General features: G+C 46.9%; 1 protein-coding gene across 1 annotated transcript in view; it reads left to right on the top strand.

Annotated features, from left to right (window-relative positions):
• Positions 1-25172, top strand: part of LAMC1 (laminin subunit gamma 1) — a 109756-nt gene extending 84584 nt beyond the window's left edge. The window contains exons 14-28 of the mRNA XM_037145668.2: positions 3159-3404; positions 3896-4049; positions 4858-5000; positions 5989-6167; positions 6819-6975; positions 10807-11012; positions 11455-11534; positions 13080-13217; positions 13767-13911; positions 14967-15116; positions 15353-15467; positions 16821-17020; positions 17967-18125; positions 20391-20490; positions 22105-25172. Of these exons, the coding sequence (XP_037001563.2) occupies positions 3159-3404; positions 3896-4049; positions 4858-5000; positions 5989-6167; positions 6819-6975; positions 10807-11012; positions 11455-11534; positions 13080-13217; positions 13767-13911; positions 14967-15116; positions 15353-15467; positions 16821-17020; positions 17967-18125; positions 20391-20490; positions 22105-22361 (2429 nt within the window). The 3' untranslated portion in view covers positions 22362-25172. The remainder of the gene's footprint in view (positions 1-3158; positions 3405-3895; positions 4050-4857; positions 5001-5988; positions 6168-6818; positions 6976-10806; positions 11013-11454; positions 11535-13079; positions 13218-13766; positions 13912-14966; positions 15117-15352; positions 15468-16820; positions 17021-17966; positions 18126-20390; positions 20491-22104) is intronic.
• The last annotated feature ends 345 nt before the right edge of the window (positions 25173-25517 follow it).

The following is a 25517-nucleotide window of genomic DNA, read 5'->3' on the forward strand; positions in this document are numbered from 1 at the left end:
TCTTCTGTGGGGTTGGGTTGAAACATCACTTTCCCAAGAAGGCTTTCTCATGGACCCTCCCTACGCTCCTACCCAGGTTCTTAGGGCCCTTCAAGTGGCTGCCACAGCAGCTAGTGAGTGTCCCACTTACAGCAGCTATTCTCGGAAGGGCTTCATGCGACGTTTGTGGTAGGTCCCCTTACTCACTTTGTTATTTCACTAGACAGATGGCGATTGCAGGATGAAACAGTTAAGCACAGTGGGGCCATTCTCACATCTATACAAAATAATACCAATGGTAGATTGAGACTCTTTTGGAGGGATGCTTCATGGAGAGATGGCGTATAATGTAGGAGGCCTTGGGAAATGTTATAAACCTGTTGGTCACGAATCAGATGTTTCTTACACAAAGCCTGTGAAATATATTTGGTTTATTAGTTACCACCTGGCTTGAAGAGAATGGTCTATAGCAGTTCTTGAGGATGTGAATTAGGGCGTAGATATCCATAAAAACAGCATGCTGTAAAATACACTCTTATTGTTCCCTTGTCATGCTTTATGTCTTGCATAGCAGTCTTTAACCATTTGATATTTTTATATGTGTTTGTTTATTGTCTGTCTTCCCCTCCTACTCTTCCACCCCCACTTAAGTTCTCTGAAAGCAGAAACCTGTAACTGTTTTACACACTTTTGATTCCCTAACGCTCAGAATAGTGTTCGGCATACGCGTTTGTTTCATGAATACGAATACTTATTGACTAAAGGAATAGAGATTGCAGAGACAAGGTGAGATTTCTCCATTTAGAAAACTTCAAGAATGTAAATAACTTGATAGTCACTGAGATCTAAAACATGGTTTTTTACATTTAATGTTAAAAACTTTGAGGTAAGTTAATAACAATCTTTTTTCAACCACTTTTTGAGCGCATGGTGTTGGGAATATAAAAACGACTAAGGGATGGTCCCGACTTTTCAGGGGCTCAGAGAGTGTGGAGGGAAGCAGGGATGATCGAGTACAGTGTGGTTAGTTCACACAGAGGGGTGCACACAGCATGCGAAAGGGGGTGAGAGGGCAAGGAGAACGAAGGCCCAAAGGCGTTATAACCCGTGCAGGGCTGTACAAGCTGTACAGCCAGGGCCTTAGCCCACGTCCTAGACGCGAAGGCAAGAGGGTGCACAAGCTCTAGCTGCCAGGAGATAGTTTGGAGTGAGAGCCTTTCATACCCTCCCATGTAGCTGTGTTTTAGGTTTTTTAACCAGATTTTTAAAATTAAGTATTATTCAGAACAGGTTTCGGGACATTTTAAATGGGGGTACTATCTAGAATAGCTAAATTATCTGACAAAAAAGCAGAACTAAAATGCTGTCCTCATGCTGATCTGGACAGGGATCTTGGGTGAGGGTCTGGTGACTGTTTACAGCAGAGACGAGCAGGCCCCTGCTTCCTCTCCCCTCGCAGCATCTTACTTCCCCACTGCCACCCCCGTGCCGCCCCAGCCACATTTTCTGGTTGCCGGTGGCCGACTGCAGTGGTCAGTTCCAGCCCTCATCTGACCCAGCCTCTGCAACACTGGCCACTACGGACTGCTTGACTTGCTCCAGACCTTTTCTTCTCTCACCTTTTTCGACACTTCCCTCCCCTGGGTTTCCTCCTACCTCTCCTTTTGCGTCTCCTGTCACATCTGATTCTCAACCTAAGGCTTTCACGTCGACTTGATGATGCTTCCCCATAGCCGAGCAGACCCCATCTTCAGGCCTCGAAGCCTCTCTGTGCTGCAAGCTGCCAAATCTGCCCCTCAGCCCCGACTTCCCCCTCCTGAGCGCCGGCCGCCCACTCGCCAGCTCCACGTGGGTGGTGGGCTGGAAGCCTTCTGCGCACCCCTCCTGTCCACTCGTCATCTGTGCCCACTCCGACGAGACCTGCACACACTGAATCAGCCGGCAGCCTCCCTGGCGAGGGCAGAGAGTTCATTCCAGGCTCCCTCTCTGCAGGGTCCTCGTGGTTTGGTGACCTTAACCCAGGCTCTCAGCTCCTGGCAGACGGCCTTCTCCAAACAGTCCTTTCCAGTCCAGTTAGACACTGTTGGGTACCGGTCCTGGTGCCCTCCCCCCACCAGCCCTGTGGCTACTGTCGCAAATGCTCCACCCTCCTGCCCTCCCCTGCGATCTGTGGATAGTATCTCTACTAAACGCTCCTCAAGTCTTGCTAATCTGAATGCGCCGATTCTTTTCTGCCGTGATCTTGATTCAGGTGGTAAAGGAATCTCAGGTTTCAGCAAATTCAAGCTTAAATCTTTGATTTGCTCTTTTTCCTCTGTCAGCCCTGTTCCATCCCCAGTCTCGTTCATCTCAGTAAAAACACTACCACCCACCTAGCTGTTCAAGCCCAAACCCTAGGCATCGCCTTCTTCTTTCATTTCCCAGAAGTGACCAGCCAGCAACTGCGACTGGTCCCACTTCAAGTCTGACCACTTTTCGCTCCTTCCACTGCCACCGCCGGGTCCGCACCCAACTCTGCTTCACTGAGTACTGAGCGTAGTACCGTGCAGAGGGCCCTGGACTCTGGCTCTGTCCCCCTCACTGTCTGTCAGCTGTCGGGTTGTGGGCAAGTTCCTTAACCTCTGTCCCCATAGCTGTGACAGAGCGGGCGGCAAACGACCGTCTCCAGGTCCCCTGGTAGAATGCTCAGAGCCTGCTAGTTGACGCTGCTCCAGCAGGATTAACATAAGCCTTCCAGTTTTTAAAAGACTCATCCTCTGTACCCTGCTGTATGGGACGGCCATCATAGCAAGACTCACTTTTCATCTTTCTTGACATCAACACAAATGAACATGTGTGAACGTGCCGTCCGTTGGGCCGGAGCCCGGCTCACTCACACAGAACTTCCAGCGTGTGGCTTCAGGTGACCCTCACAACCGTTGGCGTGAAGTGGGCCAACCAGGCGCCACTTTCCAATAAGGAAACAGAGCCGTGCCCCGGGTCACGCTGGGGTTTGGCACCGCGCCAGGACTCTCCTAGGCTGGTGTCCTGTGCGCTGGGCCACGTGGCCTCCCAGCTGATGGTCACACTAGGCTGCTTGCCTGTCACCATGGTCATCCGTGAGCAGACTTCCTGGTAACCAGCAGCACCAGAAGTCCCCAAGGCCTCCCTTTCCCAACACCAGGTTGTCCCATTCCCAGGTAAAAGGTGCGAGCTCTGTGACGACGGCTACTTCGGAGACCCGCTGGGGAGACACGGCCCCGTGCGGCTCTGCCGCCTGTGCCAGTGCAACGACAACATCGACCCCAACGCGGTCGGGAACTGCAACCGCCTGACGGGGGAGTGCCTGAAGTGCATCTACAACACCGCCGGCTTCTACTGCGACCGCTGCAAGGACGGCTTCTTCGGGAACCCGCGGGCTCCCAACCCAGCGGACAAGTGCAAAGGTGACCTGCCGCCCGCCAGGGTCTGTCACAGCCGCGCTCTCTCTCTGAGAACGTGCCGTGTGGTCTCTTTAAATACTTACAGTCCTTTGGTCTGTAACAGCCCTGCCCAGTGAAACAGGTGCGCAGGACTTAGGTCACTTGAATTTTTCTAGTAGAGACATGGAAATGAAGAGAACCAGGTGAAATTAATTTTAATGATCTATCGTATTTAACCTCCTATGTCTGACATCGTCATTTCAACAAGCAGCCAGGAATACGTTATTGAGGTGCATGTCTCCCCGCCCTGCCCCCCACCAAGTCTTCAGGGTCCAGCATGTGTTTCCCTCCTCAGCGCCGCTCAGGGCAGCCGCACTTCAAGTGCTCAGTAGCGACAGGCGACCGATGGCTGCTGCATCGGACAACACAAGTCCAAAGAGCCTGTTTGAGTGGTTTGCATTTCAGTATTTCTCCCAGGTGATTCGCCTCCTTCTCTGTCTTGTCTCCCGCCTTAGCCTGCAGCTGCAACCCCTATGGGACCACACGGCAGCAGGGCACCTGCAACCCCATAACTGGGCAGTGCGAGTGTCTGCCTCACGTCACCGGCCGGGACTGCGGTGCATGCGAGCCCGGGTTCTACCACCTGCACAGCGGGAAAGGCTGTGAGAGGTGAGACAGCGGGCGCCCTTGGTAGAAGCAGCCTGTCCTTTCCTTATCGGAAGAGGTGCATTTTTCCAAGTTATACCATTGGCTTGGCTTTGTCCGGGAATCACTGGAGTGCCTTGTAGAGAAGCTAGGCGCCCACGGAGGCAATGCCTAGCAGTTGGGATTAAGCTAATGGGAGGAAAGAGTGAAATATAGTGGCCCCAGCTATGTTAGAATCATCTGAGCAACATTTTTTAAAAAATGCACAGCCCTGGCTGGTGTGGCTCAGTGGATTGAGCACTGGCCTGCGAAGCAAGGGGTTGCTGGTTCGATTCCCAGTCAGGGCACATGCCTGTGTTGCAGGCCAGGTCCCCCACTTGGGGGCGTATAAAGGGCAACCACACACTGATGTTTTTCTCCATCTCTTTCTCCCTCTCATTCTCTAAAATTAGATAAAATACTTTTGAAAACGAAAAAAAAAATACGCAAATTATAAGGTCCTTTCAGAGATGCTTAGAATCAGACCTCCCAGAGTGGCGCGTGGGGAATTCTGGTTTGCACAGTGCCTGGCCGGTGCCTCTGCGGTGCCAGCTTGGAGAGCCACAGGTGGTGGGTTACACAGACAGTGCTGTTTAAACACTGTAAAAAGTGTTTGTGTGTAAAGTTAGGAAAAGAGGAACTTCTGAGTAGAACTCCTGGAGATCACCTGAACCCAGGGGGGCCAGCAGCCCATAACATTGTTTTCTATCACCAGTTATGTCAGTCCTGTGCTGAAAGGGGGGAGAAAAGTTTGCTTAAAATCCGTTTTTCTTACCTGTCATGTTCATTCCAGGTGTGACTGCCATGCTCTGGGCTCCACCAACGGACAGTGTGACGTCCACACTGGCCAGTGTGAGTGCCAGCCCGGCATCACCGGCCAGCACTGCGAGCGCTGCGAGGTCAACCACTTCGGCTTCGGACCCGAAGGCTGCAAACGTAAGGGCCGGTGCTGGCGCGGAGCCCCAGGCTCCCGTGACTGCAGACGGAGCCACAGATAGGTCCCGAAGGGACGCAGACAGCCTCAGGCCACAGGGCTGGCAGCCGGGCTGTCCCGAAATCATCGCTGATGCTGGATTTGCTGAGTAGTACCCTTTTCTACAACTCTGGGAGCTGAGAGCTGCCGCCATTTCTTTGCAGCCTCCTTATTTACGTCGTCTTTTATAGTGTTTCTGGTTCTTCCTTCTGTCAGCTTTTTATTTTCCCAAAGAAAAGCCTGCCTTTGATTGCCTAGCTTTTCTACTGCGCTTGGTAAAACTTTTTATTGATCGCATTCTTAGTGCAGATAATGAAACAGGGAGAGACTCTGCTCAGGACATGTTTGTCGACTCGCTGGCTGCAGTTGCTGGCTGCTTCCCACCCTCGGGGCTCTTTTGGGGCGGTTACATGTAAACAGCTGCTGCTCCCTGGCACACACACGTGCCTGGAATTAGGCCTCAGAACAGCTCCGGGCTTTGCTCTCTGAATTCCTTCACTTCTCCCGTGGAACATAGCATAAGTCATTGACTCAGTTCAGAGAACAAAGTAAGTAGGCAAACTATAAACTAATATAAAATAAGCATTAGCGTTTGGGCTTTCTAGTTCCTTAGTAAGAGAAATAATGTTAAACAGCAGAAGGATGGATTCCTGAAGTGCGCAAAAGGCACTGACTTGTTTCATAGACTGATGTCTGTGATTATTAGTAACGTGAAATGTAACCCTCCCTCCAAAGGATGCACATTTTATTTTAAAATTTACTTTTGCTGCAAAAATTTTTGTATTCTTAGCTAAGCAGATTTAACCACTAAAATTCTTGTAAATCACCCTTTTTTTTTTTTAAAGTCTGCTTACACAGATCGTTCAGTGAGCTTACTGGTGGCCTGAGTTAAAAGAAAACGTTCTCTTCCTCCTTTCCCGAATTACGTCCTCTTTTCCCTTCCTCCTGCAGCCTGTGACTGTCACCCTGAGGGCTCCCTGTCACTTCAGTGCAAAGACAACGGCCGCTGTGAATGCCGAGAGGGCTTTGTGGGAAGTCGCTGTGACCAGTGCGAAGAGAACTATTTCTACAACCGGTCTTGGCCCGGCTGCCAGGAATGTCCAGCGTGTTACCGGCTGGTAAAGGATAAGGTGAGCTGTCGACAGTGCGGACATTCATTCGTTTAATAGTGCAGACATTGAATGGCCTGTCCCTGTGTCCCAAGTTCTGTAGAAATCACGGTGGACGAGGTAGACACAGTCCCTGTTCTCGGGGATGCGTGTGCAGATGCCTGTCAGAGAGCCGGGTGGAGGTATCAGGACAGTAATCTGAAATGCAAGGGAGAGGTCAGAACTGGAGGGTCATCGCACGTAGTGTTCAAAGTCAAAGGAATGAAGCAGAGCATCGGGAATATAGTCAGTACGGCAGTAACTATGCACAGTGCCTGCTGGGTACGGAAATATTGGGGGGACCACTTTGTAAAGTACGTGACTGTCTAAGCACTCTGCCGTGCACCTGAAACTCATACAAAATAATACTGAATGTAAACTCTCATTGAAAAATGAAATTAAAAAATAGAGATGAAAATGAAGTCCATGGAATGGGCTCGACAGTTTTTTCTTCGAAGCCAGAGGAGTCAAGACCAACTACCGTGCCGTCTGTGTGCACATGGGCATGCGTGGAGTGTCCACACCGCATTTTGTCGAGCGCCTCTGAGTGTCCTTCCTGCAGGAAGTGCCACTGAGTTCCTCAGGGACACTCGTGTGGCCCACCTTTTCCTTTTCTCCCTTCCTTATGTTTAGGTTGCAGACCACCGGGTCAAACTGCAGGAATTAGAGGATCTCGTCGCGAACCTCGGAGCTGGGGGTGAGGTGGTGACGGACAAAGCCTTTGAGGACCGACTGAAGGAAGCAGAGAGGGAGGTGACGGCGCTCCTTCGCGAGGCCCAGGAAGCCAAAGGTACACAGGACCCGGCCGTGGGCGGCTTCCTGGAGGCAAGCCAGGCATTAGAGGTCGCTCCTAACTCAGGGTGGATTAGTGTGGTTCTAGAAACTTCTTTCTCGGTTTTTCAACTACACTTACAGGCTATGAGCTATTTTTTAAACAGTATGTGAAAATACAAGAAGTCATCCACTTAATGTTTTAAGAAACAGTAAACAAAAAATTCTCCCATAAAAATAGAATTAGATGGTAAAATTCCAACTGTTTCATAAATTGTCTTAAAGTGTTCCAAGTAGTTTTTTAAAATCATTGAAGGTGTGTATCATTTTAAGGAGAAAATTTGAACATCGATTTTCTGTTGGTCTAGTGAGTAAGAATTCCCATTAGGCTCTGCTCTGTTCTTTAGAAAGGACTCTCATAAGAAAATTGTGGTCTTCCTGTATTGACAGAACAGCTAACTAAATGTGTGACACTTAGTGTTTGCAAAAGTAAAGATTAGAAAGTAGCGCCTGCTTGTGAAATTTTCTGTTTACTATAGAGCAAACACATGTGCTAGTGTATACAGAAGTATGTATTTTTATATACTGCATGCGCATGTAATATCATTTGTGATTTGGTACAATCTCTGTGCCTCTGTACATTACCCAGTGAGACTGACGACAGGCAGAAGAGGGGTTGACTTAAGATTTAGAAAAGAGTTTATTTTAAAATACTTCATTGACTTTAAAAGAAACAGTTCTGAAACTTCGAAAGTAAAGAAAGGTTAAACAATGTACTTGCTTTTTAAGTCCCTTTAGACTTTGATTTTTATTTCTTATTCTCCGACTTAAGCTTTTCCCTATATTTGGAGAGGTCCTTTCCCACATTTATGGAGTGCCTGTCGTGTGCCAGGCACTGCTAAAAAATCAGTGGTCAAAAGATGAGTGAGACATTGTTGCTTCTGTCAAGGTGCTCACTCACCGTGCGGCTGAGGTCACTTTGATTTGGGGCATTCCATCGCTGAGACACAGTGTCCCCAGGCACTCAGGGTAAATGCACTAACATTAGCTCACAGTTGGACCATGTGGTGGACTCCCCTGCTGAGTGTACGAATTTGTGTCCACTTGGGATTGGAGAAGTTTTCCTGTTAAAATACAGGTCAACAAAAACGAAACACATTGCTGATTTCTTGTTGTAAACATCTCTAATATCTAGAGTTTTGATTTATAAAATTATTAACACAGAGAAGTCATTGGGAATGTCTCCTTTTGGCCAGCTTAATTTTATGTGAGAATCCAGAATGTGTCCTATGAGGTAAATCTTTAAAAACTGAAGTATAAAAGAAGAAGGCAATAGCTCATGTCCACTGTAGGTGTTTGTCTTGTTTTGATTGTAACATTTGGAGTATTAAGCATACATTAAGAGGAATTAAATGTTTCCTGTTCTTTATAAACAAAAGCGGTTTTAGGATATCCATTCCCCAGCAACAGTGGGTGACACATGTTTTACCCTTAATGCATTGTTTTGTAACAACAACTTCCCCTCTGTCCTGCCATATGTGTTAAAGGATTGAATGTAGGGTTATTGTTCTGAAGTGCCAATCAATCCGCCTGGGAGGTGGGGTTTGCACACAGCTCTGGCGGCAGCAGCACCAACACATGCGAGTGATGGGGGGGCGGGCAAGAAAGGGGGGCCACCCAGCACTGCCCCTCATCTAAGGTCCTGTCTCAGTGCAGCCCCAGCTGTGTCTAGCTCCCTTAGGCCGCAGTGCCCACCTCCCTCTTCTGCCAAGCCAATGTCTCTGTTGGACACGGGCTCTGGTAGGACATGGCCATCATATTCCTCTTGAGCCACCTGAAAAGTGGGGGACGAAATGAGTAGCTGCCTCTGAGAGCTCTGGGAGTATCATAGCAAGGCTGGGGTTAAAATCCACTCCCACTTAGGCCTTATTCCTGGAGTTCCTGGCTGACCTTCCTGCTTGGATCCAAACGAGCCAAAAATAAAAATACCTCTGCAGCGATTTATGTTTTCAGACTGTCCCTAGGTAGTCATTTGTAGTTTCCACATTGTGTTCATTCTGCAGCTTTAAGAGGCGATTATATGGTGCCGTTGGGTCCTATAGTGAGCGATGTGGAATTGGAAGGCTTTTGAAGTGATTCTACCGGTTGGGTTATCTGTTCTCTCATCAGAGTCTTTGTTGCTCTGAAGAACTGTGCACAGAGACTGATTCTGTTACATTCTTGAAGATCTAGCAGGGGTGTCTGGCCTTTTGGCGTCTCTGGGCCACATGGGAAGAACAGGAGCTGCCGTGGGCAACACATTAAATACATTGAGACACGTAATCACAAAAAAAAAAAAATCCCACCACGTTTTAAGTAAATTTGTGATTTTGTGTCGGGCCACATTCCTAGCCATCCTGAGCGTACGCAGCCTGAGGGCTGCAGATTGGTACCCTGGGGGGAAGGGGCTTCCATAACTTCGCTGGCTGCTTGCGCCTCCTAAATTAAATGATTTCCCGTGGCTTCAGCTTGTTTTTATCTCTTGTATTTTCTTTAAAATCCTTAGCTTAGGCAAGACTTGTTTAAGTAAGACTCTAAAGCAGGGCCACTGGGGTGGAGTTACGTAAAAGGTGTGCAGTAGACCAACTCTGCACATGGATTTTGTCGGCCCTGCTTACAAGTTGCTGTCCTCCAAACCTGTAATTTGTCTTTATTGATCTTAACTTTGACCTCTCCTCTTTTATACATTCCTTGGAACATTTAGATGCCAACACTGAGCCTCATGCTGGCAATATGAGCTGGTCAGTTTTGAATAGGACTTACCTATTGGTTCCTGAATATGAATAGAGCTTCAAGAATGTAACAGAATCAATCTCTGTGCACAGTTCTTTAGAGCAACAAAGACTCTGATGAGAGAACAGATAACCCAACCGGTAGAATCATTTCAAAAGCCTTCCAATTCCACATCGCTCACTACAGGACCCAACGGCACCATATAATCGCCTCTCATGATGTGAGAATTTTAAAAATGACAGAATTATATCTGCAGGGGCTTATATTTATCTTTTGACTTACCAGGACCTGGGTATGAGGCTTCAGTTGAATGGGCTGAATTAATCAAGCACAATTTGAAGAACTATTCAAAAGCAGAAATCGGTTTTTTACACAAATATGCCAGCAGTAGGCAGTGACAGCAGGAGTCTGTTTAGTTTAAAACAAAAAAACAAAAAATGAATTTAACTTGCCACAATTCACCATCCGAATCTACTTGTTTCTTAGTTTAAAAAAAAGTCCGACTCCCAGGCCCAGGGGTGCTTTTAACAGTGTTTCTATGATGAACTCTGACATGTGCTAGGCTATGAAAACCTTCTCTTCATCAGACACCTCTTAGGAGTCTTCTCTTTGCCAGTTACTGTGTGAAACTGGGGCTATTACAGTGATGAGCATGAAAGACGAGCTTACCCTGGCTGGTGTAGCTCAGTGGATTGAGCGCAGGCCTGCGAACCAAAGGATCGAGGTTCAATTCCCAGTCGGGGCACATGCCTGGGTTGCAGGCCAGTTCTCAGCAGGGGATGCACGAGAGGCAACCATACATTGATGTTTCTCTCCCTATCTCCATTCCTTCCCCATTAAAGATAAATAAATAAAATCTTTTTTAAAAAAAGAAAGACGAGCTCATGGTCAAGTGTGAGACAGCAGACAGCATGATGAATGTAACTGGACACTGTGTGACCGGTCGTCCCACTCTACTGACAGGCTTAGGGGAGACTTGTCAGAAAGGGTGGAGTGTTTGCTCGGATTCCCTGGGAGGTGATGTGCCCCGCTCGCCCTGCAGGTAATCTGTGCCCCTTCTTCTGCTTTGCCATTGCAGATGTGGACCAGAACTTGTTGGATCGCCTCCAGCGAGTGAATAACACCTTATCCAGCCAAATTAGCCGTTTACAGAATATCCGGAATACCATCGAAGAGACTGGAAACTTGGCTGAACAAGCACGTGCCCGGGTAGAAAGCACAGAGCAGTTGATTGAAATCGCGTCTAGGGAACTTGAGAAAGCCAAGGTTGCCGTTGCCAATGTGGTGAGTGATCGTGAGGCTCCAAGGTGGGGGTGAGGGCGGGGACAGGGGCAACCCTTGGTAATTGGCAGGAGGCATGGTGGGGTGCTCCTTCAGCTAAATTGACTCCTTGTGTCCTTTTGTTTGTTTCTAAGCTTGGAACGAGAAAGCCACATTGCTCATAGCAGTCATGCAGTTGTTATTGGGAACTGGATGAAAACCAGAGGGTCCTTTCTCTAGCTCTCTTCTTTCTATAGCACTATGCAATTTTAGCTTCTTTTACCCCTTACTGAAGATAGAAGTCATAAACTGCAGTCAGGGATGCTGAGGTTGAAGATCTCTGAAATCAAGAAGAGGCGTTCTTTTTGCTAAATGATACTATAAAAATTTAGTTTTGAGAACTTGCTTGATTGACGTTAAATAATCCAGTGCTTTAAAACCAGTGCTTTGTTTATTCCCTCTTCAGTCAATCACTCAGCCAGAGTCTACGGGAGACCCAAACAACATGACCCTTTTGGCAGAAGAGGCTCGAAAGCTGGCCGAGCGGTAATCTCCGGATCCCTGTTTAACGGCTTTTCCTGCGCTGGGGCGGTGCCCTCCCACCCTGGGCCCACGAGGCAGACCCTTTCCCATAACCTACTCCTGCAAAGCTTGCTCTCTACTATGAGATGCCGTCAGCTATGCTTTTTCTTCCCTTTAATTTGAAATTAGGATATTTACCTTGAACATTCGAGTTTGATGACTTGAAGGGAAATTATATTTGCACATCTGAAAAAAACACATAACATTTTTAGATGTTTAATTTTAAAACCTTAAAGTTAATAGGTAATTAAGAAGCTCAATAGAATTTAGTTATTTAAAAATTTTTTCAACTTTTAATAAAAATGTTTGATTTTCAATAGAAAAGATTTACTAAGCCATAGCACATGTGCAAATCAGCCAAAGAAAACAGACTATTTCACTCTTGATTTTTAAAAAAAGTTAAGTGCCATGTAATTTCTTAACATTTTAAATTATAGAGGGCATCAAGTTAAATTTTTTTCTAATGAAATTGCTAGAATGTAAGCTTCATGAGGCATTTCTGTGCTTTATTCATTGCCAAAGTCCTAAATGCCCGAAACAGTGCCTGGCACACGGTAAGCACTCGGCGAGTGTGCGCTGACTGCGTTGCGGAGCAGCCTGGCGGCCTCATGGGTGTGCAGGGAGGGCGTGAAGAAGCCTGATGTGGGACTCTCAGCCTCCGTGTCGGGAGCAGTTACATTGGCATCTTGCTTAAACCTGAGCTCTCTTTCTGTGATGTGTGACTGTGTGAGCTGTGCGGTGCAGTTCACGGGACACTCGTGGCTTCACGGCTGGGTTTTCCGATTACAAGGAGACAGCTGAGAATGGGATGGAAGGCTCCCAAGCGAGTTAGGCTCTTGGAGATGAGTTCATTTCAGGGCAGTTCGTACATGGATCTGGAGGGAAAGTCTGTCATCCCCGAAGGGGGGCTACTTAGTGCAGTGTGGAAATGTAATATGAAATTTTACAGCTAAAAAACCTCAGTGGTTATGCAGCTAAAATGCATAATTTGCCTGGAGTGCCTGTTGATATGTTTTTGCCGTTTGGGGTTGAGTTGCTTTTCCGGGCCAGTGATTGGGTTGCCTGTGAGAAACCCGAATAGTCAAAGCTGTTTCAAGACTCTGTAGTAACGGAACCAGAGTCGTGACTAAACAGGCTCAGTCTGGGATTTGTGTTTATGAGTAGTCACGGGAATTGTTGCTATCATACATGGTTTCATATATATGAATTACCCCTAAACAATTATAAGTGAATTTTTGAAGAGATGTAAGCACTTGCTCCTTTAAATTTTATACCATTAATTTCCTGGGAAAATACTATGTTTCTCAAATTACAGAGTGCTATTTACACACTCAGGCCCCCTGAAGTGATTACAGAATTCCAAGTTTATAAGATTTTCTGGTACCTGTAGTTATATATATGCATTAGTATACGGACATGTAACAATAAGGTTACCGTTACCTAAGTTCTGCTTCTTTCCCTATCAGATGGTTCTGTTTCACAGGCCATTTTCCCTTCTGTGTTATTCAGCCATAAGCAGGAAGCTGATGACATCGTACGAGTGGCAAACACAGCCAGTGACACATCCACTGAGGCATACAATCTGCTTTTGAGGACGCTGGCGGGAGAAAATCAGACAGCGCTGGAGATCGAGGAGCTTAATAGAAAGTGAGTGAAATTGAAAAGTGGCCGAGAGGCACTCGGTTGTTCTTGTAAAGTAACACCGGTTCGGTGAGAAATTCATGGCTGGCGCGTTCAGGGCATGTGTTCTTGAAGCAAGAGTTCTTTTGTTAATCATGCGTTTCAGATGGTTTCATAATTAGAGCAGGGGATGGAGAGCGATGAAGATTTTATTTGATCCAGTTACTTGGACTGCAGAAAATGGTAACAAGACTAGTCACGATTACTTAAAATTGTACATAAATGGAAATAGAAGAGAAAAAGAATCATGACAGAGAAAATTTACTTGAGCGGTAAATATTGAAAGTGTGTCCAAAATGTGAGAAGCATAAGGTAAATCCTGGGTTATGAATAGAAGAGATGAGATGAAATACTAATTTCAGCTACGTCAGTATTAGGCAGTAGCATTTTAATGTGGCATTTCCTTTGAGCTTTTGGAAATACTGTCACAGTGATTTCAACTAAAATGAATCCAGTTAATACTGAGATGCCAACAACAACCGAGTTTTTCACCAAACCCCATCTCGAACTGCTCAGGTACGAACAGGCGAAGAACATCTCGCAGGATCTAGAGAAGCAAGCCTCCCGGGTGCACGAGGAAGCCAAGAGGGCAGGGGACAAAGCGGTGGAGATCTACGCCAGCGTGTCCCAGCTGACGCCCGTGGACTCGGAGGCCCTGGAGGTATGGGCTTGGCACCCTGCTTGCACAGGGCTTTGGTTGTCGCTGCTGTCAACCCCTGCAGTCCCCCTCCCCGAGCCCCCCCAACACACACACACAGTCGGGGTTAGAGCTGTTCTGCCTGCCCTGCACCGGCCCCAGGGACCTGCCACTGCAGCCCACCCACTGACGGTCAAGTGCTGTTTCAGATACACAATAGAACTGATGGGAGTAGAGAGTCCTGTGCTTATAAGCATTAAAAAGCAAAGACTACTGTAGTGATATGAGTGGTCCCTGCTGAGTTTTTTATCTATGTCCAGATTATAATACATTTGCATTCATTAAAGTAGAGTATACCTGGACCATTAACTTCTAGGCACCATCTGGTGAGAATGAGAGAGAAATAAAAGAGAATGGTTTAAATGGGAAAAAAATATATATATGTATGTATGTATGTATGTATGTATGTATGTATGTATCAGCATGCTCTGGGCCAGGTAAAACATTGTGTGATTAGTAAAATATACCATCAAATATTTTATTTCACCTGTACTCCAATCATGAATCCTCTTACCAGGCTCTGGATAAATGGTGTATTTCAACACTAAACTTGAGACTTACTATAAGTCTCACCTCTTACATCCAAGGCGTTGACTTGATTTTTGCCATAAAGGTTTAGGCCTCTTTCGATATTTACATATGTATGATTTGACCAACACACGGTAGGCAGAGCTCATTAGTGAGGATAAAAACCAGACCAGTGAGCTGCATTATGGGAAAGGTAGGTGTGGAAATTGACTGGAAAGAGATACAAGGGAATTTCCTGGGGTGGAAATATTCTGTATCTTGATTGGGGTGTTGGTGACAGGTGAATGTATTTGTCTAGATTCATCAGACTAGGTGTTGTGCTTGTCGCCGTGTGTAAAGTGTACGTCACTTTTTACAATGAGGTGCATATCTTGACCAATGCTGTTCTTTTAAAAATACCTATTGAGGAATGAGTATTGTTGAGTTACTAAGCCTGCCTTCTCATCCATCTGTTTTATCTTAAATGTAATGATCTTCTTTGCTTTTCACAGAACGAGGCAAATAAAATAAAGAAGGAAGCTGAGGACCTGGACCGTCTGATTGACCAGAAATTGAAAGATTATGAGGACCTCAGAGACGACATGAGGGAGAAGGAATATGAAGTGAAGAAACTTCTGGAGAGCGGAAAGGTCGAACAGCAGGTTGGTTTGATTGGCAGGGTGCTCCATTGCTTGGGGCAAAATTGGAAACCGTCACGTGTTAGCTGTGTCCAGAATGCTACCCGAGTTGCAGAGGCGGCAAACCACGAGGCATTTAGAGGGGGCCTTATGCGGGACGCCCAGGCCAGTCTCAGGCTGGTGGCCTGGTGGCGTGATCAGTCAGGAGAGAGGTGGTTAGCCCTGGCCAGGCTGTCCTCTGATCTGCCCCATCTTCGCAGACTGCCGACCAACTGCTTGCTCGAGCTGACGCTGCCAAGGCTCTTGCGGAAGAAGCTGCCAAAAGGGGAAGAAACACATTACAAGAAGCCAATGACATTCTCAACAACCTGAAAGGTATGAGAGGGTCAAATAAAGGGCCCCTTTGTATACTTCCTCCACAAGGGCAAGTTCCTTTTTTTTTTCTTCGCTTTCTTTTTTTACAAAAAATGTTACTGTATTTTTTCCATTACCATTTAGTCCCCTTTAGTCTCTGATCATACACAATATGAAAGGTTATATAGCCATTGCCCATTATTGGCAGGAGAATACATTCCAGGACTCCTAGTGGATGCTTAAAGCCATGGATAGTATCCATACCTATGATAAACTTTATAAATCAGGCACAGTAGTAGATTAACAGCAATGACTAATCATGAAATAGAACAATGTGTGATAATAAGAGGAATGCAATCTCTCTCAAAATCTTATTGAAGCATATATATACTATATGGGTACAGCACACTATCTTAAAAGTGATGAATTGTTTCCGGAATTCCCTATTTAACATTTGTGGACTGTGGTTGACCACGGATAACTGAAACTGTGGAAGGCAAAACCACAGATGGGGGGACCATTGGTGGTGGACATAATACATCCCATGTATCTGTCATCCACATTCAACAGTTAGGATTTTTACTGCGCTTGCTTCATCCCCCAACACCCAGCTCACGTTGTCGGTGAAGTATTTCAGAGAAGAATCCCCGAGCTCATGCCATCTCACCCCTGCGTACCTCGTAAGGAGAAAAGAAATTCTCTTGTGGGATAACACGCATAACCCAGCTGTGCCTATTGGCTGACCTCTTCTGGTGAATTTGCCTTCAGTTTTCTCTGCCAATTACATTTCAGTCTTTGTGTCTTCTTTTATCGCCCAGGTAAAAAGGAAATGTTATGAACTCACCATGTAGCCCTGGACTTGTCTCTGATAAAGTAGCCACAGGATCTGTAAATGTGGGTGAATGTAGGGTCCTGGGCTCAGTGGGCTAGAGTTGGAATCCCCGTCCCTGTCTTCCTGGGACTCCTTGGGGAAATTATCTGCCTCTTCGATCCTCAGTTTTCTCATGTGTAAAAATGATACAGTGCCTGCATCATAGGCTGACAGAGCTCTTCACTCAGCACCGAACACATAGTGAACACAGGTAAACTGCAGTTTCTAACATTGGTTCAAGGGTAGTGACGGCGTGGTCAGACCCTGCATGAAAGTAAACTTTCAGGTAGGAACTTGCTTTCCAGGATCAGGTGTTCATTCCTGTGACTCTGCCATGTAGAACTGTGTGCTCTGTTCTTCGGAGACCTCAGTCCCTGCTCTTTCTCATTTTTCTCCCCTGACTATCATGGTTTGTAACATAAAATCCAGTGGCAGCTCCCCGAAAGGACCCCTTTGAGCTTGTCGAGAACTTGGTTCAAATGCATTTCTTGAACTTGTTTCAGACTTTGATAGGAGAGTGAATGATAACAAGACCGCTGCAGAGGAAGCGCTAAAGAGAATCCCTGCCATCAACCAGACCATAATTGAAGCCAACGAAAAGACGAGGGAGGCACAGCTGGCCCTGGGCAACGCAGCCGCGGATGCCACCGAGGCCAAGAACAAGGCCCACGAGGCGGAGAGGATCGCCAGCGCGGTCCAGAAGGTGTGCACGGGCCTCTTCCCCAAACAAAGGCTTTGCTCATGGATTTCTCCGTTCGTTTTCTGGTTTCTTTCAGACCCCTAAGAGCCATTTTAATCTTTTCCTTGACTTCAGTCCAGTGATCTTAAACAGACCGTGTTTCCCCCCCGCCCCCAGGCATTGGAGTAGGGACCACACTGCCCAAGGAGGCAGAATCATCGAAAGGGTCTTCGACTCCAAAATTCCTGCTGGTTCAGGGGCAGCGTCCGAGCTGTGAGGAAGTGGATGGCTTCGGGGACCGGTGGAGCCCCTCCCACAAAAAATTAGACTCTTTTTAAATGAACATAGTTCTTTGACTTGGACAGCTGGCATCTTTTCCTCAATCTTGTATAGAGTGTTGAGTCAGTGCAACTTTCAAGCCGCTCATTCAAGCATGGTGCTGTGTCTAAGCCCCGCTTGCTGAGAATTTCTGTGGCTTCCTCGACCCTTTGTAAAGAACACTCGGCTTTTTCCCTACATGCAGGCCAGTCTGTTTATTTTACTGAAAGGAGAGATTGGTGCTGGTTTTAAAATTACGTACTTGAGAATCACACTTTTTTCTTTAAGTTTCTTTGAAATGGTCCGTTTCTGATTGTATCGTATAAAGTACTCATATTTCAGAATCACAGTCTTTGGTACATACTGCTAAGTAGAACAAGACCCGCTTTAAATTTCGAATTCATCCAAGCGAGTCTGACCAGTATGATGTGGTGGGAAATGTACCTCTTTCGAATGTCGAGCATTTGCCAGCTGTGTGACCACAGCTAGAAATGGAAGTCACAGAACATGAACTTTTCAGGGTTAAGAAGAGACAAAAATAAGTTATAACATACATCAACATACAGTGTAGATTACTGCCCTGTTCTATTGAGCCGCTGGACAGATTAAGGAAAGGGAAAGCTTTTCAAACCGTTACCTATTCTGTGCCTAGAATGCTACCAGCACCAAGGCGGAAGCGGAGAGGACTTTTGCAGAAGTCACCGACCTGGACAACGAGGTGAACGATATGCTGAAGCAGCTCCAGGAAGCGGAAAAGGAGCTGAAGCGGAAGCAAGACGAGGCTGACCAGGATATGATGATGGCAGGGATGGTAAGCGGGGCGACACCCTTGCCCACGGGCAGGACGTGGAGGGTGTTTCATAAACAAGGAGTCTCTTTCATGGGGACTCCTGTTTTTCATTGTGTTTTATAGTCAAGAGCTGGGTTAGTAACTTACATAGAAGACAAAGAATTTGGACCTCCTGCCAGGTTCTTGCAAAACGGTCCTGTCCCAAAGCTGCTCTCAGTTAAAATTGAAACATTGTTTTGCACATCTGAGGTTTGGGGATGTTGAAGAGCAGGCATTTATATTTTTGAATGGGTGATTCACAGAGAGTAGAAAATCAGAAAGGAACTAAGAAGGATGCAATGAAAAGTTAATTTCCTTCCTGCTGTTGTTCTCCCAGCTAACTTGCTCCCTAGAGCCAGAGATCAGTTTCTTGTGTTAGAAGACATTTTTGAAGCTGACAGAATATCCCAGGTTTGCCCTGACCAGGGTGGCGCAGTTGTTTGGGGGTTGTCCCAGAAAGCGAGACGTTGCTAATTCGATCCCTGGTTAGGGCATGTGCTAAAAGACAGGCCTTCTTCTGTGGGTCATTTTCACCTTGGGATGGGGAGGAGAAATACCAGCCAGTTATTATAGGTAAAGAAGACTTTCTGGAAGTGATAACAGGAAGCATGCCTGTGCAAACACCCTATTTTATTATGCTTTTTTTTCCTGGATTATCCTCATTTCCTTACCAAGGTGTGGCTCAAGTGGAAATTCCCACATAGTAAAAATACATATTTCTCGTATTTGCTGATGGTCTCTGGGTTGCATCTGTAATCTGGCAGCAGAAACATTCGTTTTAGAGCCTAGTGAAAGAAGAAAGCTATGTTCTTCATAAGCTTCCAAAAAAGGTAGAGGCTCAATTCAAAGGGTAGAAGGAAGGTTCCTTTTTGTTCCTTTTGGTAAATAACCTCTAAGGGGCACAAAGCATCGTCACACACTCTATCCCGTCTGTGTTTTTCTCAGTCCTGGACGGCCTGAGTTGGGCCAGTGTTGTTTGAGTCTGTAACAGGGTTTGTTTAGTTTTTTTAGCAAAAGAGCGCAGGCTCGAGGTTGTTGCTGGGCGAGGGTGGCAGGGCGAGGGTGGCAGGGCCAGCGTGGCCGTGCTGTGCCCGTCCTGGCGGGGTCCTCGCGTGCCCAGAAAAGCCGGAGAGGCTCCGTAGGGGCGCCTGGCTGTGCTCCGAACAGAGGTTAAGCATTGACTTGGGAAGGGCTTTACCCCCTTGCTTTCTTTTTCTGTTTAAAATTTTGACACTATTCCTATCCCAAAGTGTTGCATCGCCTTGACCCCAAAACTAGGAAAAACAATTACGCGGCAGGGAGCCCGAAGCCGCCCGTTTGGGTCCCGACTGGGTTTGTTTTTGAGAGCATCTGCGTTCTGATGTTTAGACACTTCCCCTTCCCTGGCCGTCGCCTGCGACTCACACACAAGTGTATTTATTCAGGTTTCGTGGAATTTTCCCAAATATATTTACCTTGGGCCTATTCTTAAAACGTAAATTGTTCTGTCCCAGTGTGTGTGTCTGTGTGCACACCTGCACACGCAGATCAGGGACACAGTTGTAGAGGAGTGTCATGTGATTATAAAGGTTCTCTGAGAGTAGGGCATTTCCCTTTCTTTATTATTATTTTCAATCCTCACCCAAGTATATGTTGATTGATTTTAGAGAGGGAGGAAGGGGGAAGAAGAGAAACGTTGATGTGTGAGACATCCACCAGTGGCCTCCCGTACACGCCCCCAACTGGGGCTCGAACCTGCAACCTTTTGGTGTTCAGGATGATGTTCCAACCAACTGAGCCACCTGACCAGGACTCAGAATAGGACATTTTCAATAATCAAGTCCCAAGGAGTGTGCTAAAGGACATATTTGGGGTCTGAAACATAGTTCTTATGCTCATTCTTTAAAAATAACTTGTTTCTGCTTGATGGGTTTTATTACCAATACACCTCCATGTATTCTTGAGTGAGATGAGATAAAAGGAGATCATTTTGAACTTCGAAATACAAACACAGCTAATGTATACGTAACAAGGGCCTATTCATGAGTGTTATATGAATTAAAAGTAACAACATCCTCAACATGAAGATATGACCTGCCCCCCTGCCGTCCCCCCGCCCCCCACACAAAAAGAAGACCTAAGTGAGAGACTGTGGCTTTATGAGTGAGGGGAAAGCGACTGCATTCGTTGGCTCTGTGGGAAGGTGTTTCAGGAAGATGAAAACAGACCATCAGGACCGTGTGCATCATCTGTGGTTCCCCCATACAGGCCTCGCAGGCCGCGCAGGAAGCCGAGATCAACGCCAGGAAGGCCAAGAACTCCGTTACCAGCCTCCTCAACCTCGTTAATGACCTCTTGGAGCAGCTGGGTGAGTGGCCACGGAGTCCTTTTAGGCCTCCTCCGATTCTGTGTACTGCTCTTGGGATCTGATCTAGTTGACTCCAAATAGATACTGTATAGAAGGTGAGTGTTGTGTGAATTGAATCCTGACGTTACGCTGTATTAACTCAAGAAGGACTTACGCAGTCCTTCCGTGGAATCGGACCTCGTATTGCAGTCTGACTGTGGTCCAGGGACTCACAAAATTTTGGAGATGGGCTGCTGGTAAGGGCGGCCCATTTCTGGTCGAGGTTTATGATGCAGCTTGATTATTCTTGTCACATCCTGCCGACAGAGTGTCTTTAAAGGGTTTCTGCAATGGGATAAAAGAACACTTTGAACAGGTTAGGACTTCGCTGCCTGAAATTCTCATTTGCCAGTCAAAGGATGATCTGATGACTTGATTAATAGTTATATACCAAGAGAAAGAAAAGGCTTGATTTGTCTAGGAAACGCTCTTTTAATCCAGTTTGATAGGGAGCAGGCGTCACTATAAGACAGAAGTATTTCGCTACCAGCCTTCATTATAAAGTGGGAACACTCCAGTCAGTTCGCCTTTGAGGCTGGGCAGCATCCATTAATTTCCTAGCCTGTAAAGTTTGGTCAGTGTTTCTTTTGGGGGATCTGTCGCACATTTCAAGAATAATGAATTAGGTGCTGGCAGATGGGTTTTAAATGACAGCAAGGTAAAGGAGGTCACTTTTCCTGACAGAAGGAGCTGGATTGAAAGTTCGTCAGACTTGGGCTGGAACCTTTGCTTTGTTGTGTATAAGCTGTGTGAGCTTGGGCAGATTACTGAGCATCCGAGAGTCACTTTTTAAAAGATTTTATGTATTTATTTTTAGAGAGTGGAAGGGAGGGTGAAAGAGAGGTAGAGAAACGTCAGTGTGTGGTTGCCTCTCACATGCCCCCAACCAATGGCCCACACCCCAGGCATATGCCCTGACTGGGAATCCAAGCAGCGACCCTTTGGTTTGCAGGCTGGCACTCAGTCCACTGAGCCACACCAGCCAGGGCTTTCTTGCGCATTTTAAAATGAAGCTTCGCCAAAATGACTTCAGCATTATAACCCTGGCCATTTTCCACAGGAGGGCTCCTAACAGGGTCTACCTCTTGGAGGCAGGACCTGACTCCCAGAACCAGCCCAGCTTCCCCAGAGTCTGCACACTGTGGGCTTCGGGTTCTAGCACACAAGCTTTTGTGTACATTAGATGGCTCTAAAATGACACACAGATTACGTATATGAACATGAAAAAGGCATTGTATGTCACCAGATGACCTTCAAAACCACAAATGAGGTTTAAGGTCTAAAACACGGTAGGCATGTATTTAGAAAACATGTCACAAAAGCCATTTCTCAGAAGAGAACAGCCAGCCCAACAGTCATTCCCTGTTCGTGCCATTCCTGCCGGCATAGGCCAGCGTCGGTGCCTGGTTGGCATTGCGTACGCCCTTAATGAACGAGAACAATCCACGTCTGCAGGCTGCCTCGCCACAGTGGCGGCTGTGGGCTTTATACAAAGGGGAGTGGGTGTCAGAGGAGCGAAGTTACAATCCTCACTGAACGCACCTGTTCTCTTCTGTGTCCTCTCTGACTCTACAGGGCAGCTGGACACGGTGGACTTGAACAAGCTCAATGAGATCGAAGGCACCCTGAACAAAGCCAAAGAGGAAATGAAAGTCAGCGATCTAGACAGGAAAGTGTCCGACCTGGAGAACGAAGCCAGGAAGCAGGAAGCCGCCATCATGGACTACAACAGAGACATCGAGGAGATCTTGAAGGACATCCGCAACCTGGAGGACATCAGGAAGACCTTGCCGTCCGGCTGCTTCAACACCCCGTCCATCGAGAAGCCCTAGGAGTGTCTTCCTTCTGGGCTGGAAGGAGCGCTCCCCGCCCGGGAGCCCTCGTGAGGCCAGATGGTGCCTTAACACAGAGATTACATTTTCAGACCCCCGCTTCTCTGCTGCTCTCTACCACTGTCCTTCTGAACCAGGAAAAGTCACAAAGTTTAAAGAGAAGCAAATTAAAAACATCGTGAATCGGGAACAAAGGGTTTTATCTAATAAAGTCTCTCTTCCACCTAACGGCGCTCCCTCACCCACACTCCCCCATCCGAGTCACGTAAGGGCGTGGCTTCCTGCGTTGTTGGTCAGTGGCATAAGCACTTCGTGGGAACCACTGTCTGCCGGGGCTGAGCAAGTAGCCCTCCCTTGCTCACTGGCACCAACCGAACCTCCTCAGTCTCAGTACTCGTGTTTCTATGAAGGAAACGTTTGGCTGCTCATGGTGGCATTGAGGTGGCCAGCGTATGGAGTCCATAGCTAAAGAAAAGGCCTCTCCGTCTCCCACCCCGCCTCCTCTTAAGCAAAAATAACTAAAACATCCTGTGCCAAAAGTATCGCTCCTTTAGAATGTCGAGAGCCATCACCGGTTGTTGTAGCCACTTTGAGTGTAGGCCACTGAGCCATCCACGGGTAAGGAGGCAATTATTTATGACAGTCTCCGGAAGAGCGTGAGACTGCAGAAGTAGGCCCAGCATCGTCTTCTATGGCAGTAATCGACCAGGGAGATCAACTTCTTGCCGGTCTATGGGCAGCCGATAATTGAAATCTGGATGGGCAACTAGTACTCGCCAACAGACATCTTTTGGTATTTCAGTCAGTGGAATTTATGCAGAAGAAATAGGGATATGATAACCACTAAAGTTTTCCTCTCGAAATCTGATTCTTAGAGCTTTGTTAGTAGGTTAGGATGGGAACTAGTCTTGTTATCTGGCGGAGAACAGCAGTTGGTCCCTAAGATCCTGACAAACAGAACAAAAGGAAAACAAGCCCCCGTTCTTTTCTGGCAAATGGATGAAACGTAGGTGCGACTTTTATCATTGGGATCCCGTGTGTCCATTTTCCTTCTATTGGGAAGAGATGAAACCTTTGACCCTTAACCTCAGTTTTCTTCTGACATCCCCACCTTCTAGAATCCCCCCAAAACACAGGGTTTGCCAAATCCAGGTGGCAGATAACTTGCACTCAGTAGCTCACGCAGCTGCCAACACGAACTAGTTCCTGCACTTTGTGGTTCACACCCACTCTGACCCTTCCCTCTGACGTGTCGAGGGAAGACCCTGACACTGAGTTTCCTAGTGGGCTTCTCAACTTCTGATCCGCAGCTCTGTGGTTTTCTTTTAAGATCACAGTGTGACAATTCCCTGCCACACGATTTCTCCATCCTCCTTCCAACCTGCCTTTGAGATTCATATATAGCCTTTAACACTATGCAACTTTGTACTTTGCATAGCGGGGGAAAGAAACTATTATCTGACACACTGGTGCTATTAATTATTTCAAATTTATATTTTTGTGTGAATGTTTTTTTTGTTTATCATGATTATAGAGTAAGGAATTTATGTAAATATACGTGCTCCTCTTTCTAGAATGGCACTGTCTGTGCACGTCACTCTTCCTCTTCCCCAGCACGATGTGTCTGGTTACCTCCTCCCCTTCTGTCTGCAGTTCTTCGGATTGCGCCTGTTCCCCGCTGCTGTGCCCTTCACCTTGTGTTTGCAGCGGGCCCGTTCTCCAGCATTAACATCAGCCTTTGTTCCTCCACACACAGCCCGTGTCCAAAAACAAAAACCTAGACCCCCTATGCCACTGTGGCCCTGGTGACCCTAACGACAGTGTGACGTTGTGCTTCGTGCCTGCTCCAGAGCAGAAGTGCTGGGCTGTGGGGGCATGGTGGGCTGAGGACATTGTGCAGAAGGGTGTCTCCCACATCGGGGCGGCTCCAGCCAGGCATGGGCTAGCAAGGCCCTTTCTGCGGTGGTTTGGGCCTGGTGGGTCAGTTCTGTGAGAGACTGCATGATTACCTAGAGCGAGTGGCATCAGGGATGGTGCTACAGGTGGAGGGAGAGCCGTGCAGCTCAGTTCTGCCCTTTCCCATCTGCCCTCGAGCCCCAGAGCGAACTTCATATGCCTTCACCTGTCAGACCCCGAGCTTTCTCTTGCTTCTCTCAGGTCTCTTCCACTAGCCCGGGAGGCGCGGCTTGCTCTTGCCAACTTGTCACATCGGCGTTTCCTAGCTAGTTCCTCTTGTCAAGTGCCGTTTCCTACCAGACACTGTGGTCAAGGTCACAGGGAAAGGACTGAAGAGAGACTGCTAGGGTAGTTTTCCATCTAGCCTATGGGTCAGGTTCACTCCAGTAAGTCTTAGGCCGTGGTGAAATTTTTAGAATATGTTGGCTTTGGGGGTTTTCTTTCTTCTTTTTCTTGTTTGGCTTTTCTCCTCCATTTGTGTGGTGTATTTTTAAACAGAATTTTATTTTTAAATGAAAGTTCTTTATAAGATGATACCTTGACTACACTTCTGCAATATAACCATTGTTTTATTGTACGGGTCCAGTGACCTGTATTTTACGTTAATACAGTTGACAGGGTGGCCGCGGCGGACTGCTGGGTGTCACGGGCACCCACAGCCGCTCCCTGGGGATGTGCTTTTTAAAAATTCCACCTGTGGCCCTTTGACATGTGCCTTTTTGCTTAAGCTGTTTGGCTTCATTTCTACAGTCTTGCTCTCCAGGATGGTGAATGAAATGCAACACTTGGCATTTTTTATGTTTAAAAAAACCAGTATTTTATTTATAATAAAATCTGAATATTTGTAACCCTTCATATGTGGTGTGGTTTGAGTACTGGGGGACACAAGATATTTTAAGAGGTCTCATGAAGGTAAACCACTCGTTTTCTTTGGGTTGCCTTTTCTGCTGAGCACGATCCCATGGGGATGTGTGAAATTTTCGTCTTTGCCCCTTCTCAGACTGGGGTGTTTTGGTATAGCCCAGAGGTTGGCACATATTTATTTGAGATTTTGCAGGCAGTACAGTATCTGTTACAATGCCCTGCTACTGTAGGAGAAGCAGATGTGGACAGCCTGTGACCAAAAACGTGTGGCTGTGTCCTTATGAGACTTTTCCCAACACAGGCCATGAGCCTGCCGGCTGTAGCTTACTGCCTAGT

Source organism: Artibeus jamaicensis, unplaced genomic scaffold (assembly GCF_021234435.1).
Source record: "Artibeus jamaicensis isolate MK-2021 breed Jamaican fruit bat unplaced genomic scaffold, CSHL_Jam_final contig_327, whole genome shotgun sequence".
Lineage (NCBI taxonomy): Eukaryota > Metazoa > Chordata > Mammalia > Chiroptera > Phyllostomidae > Artibeus > Artibeus jamaicensis.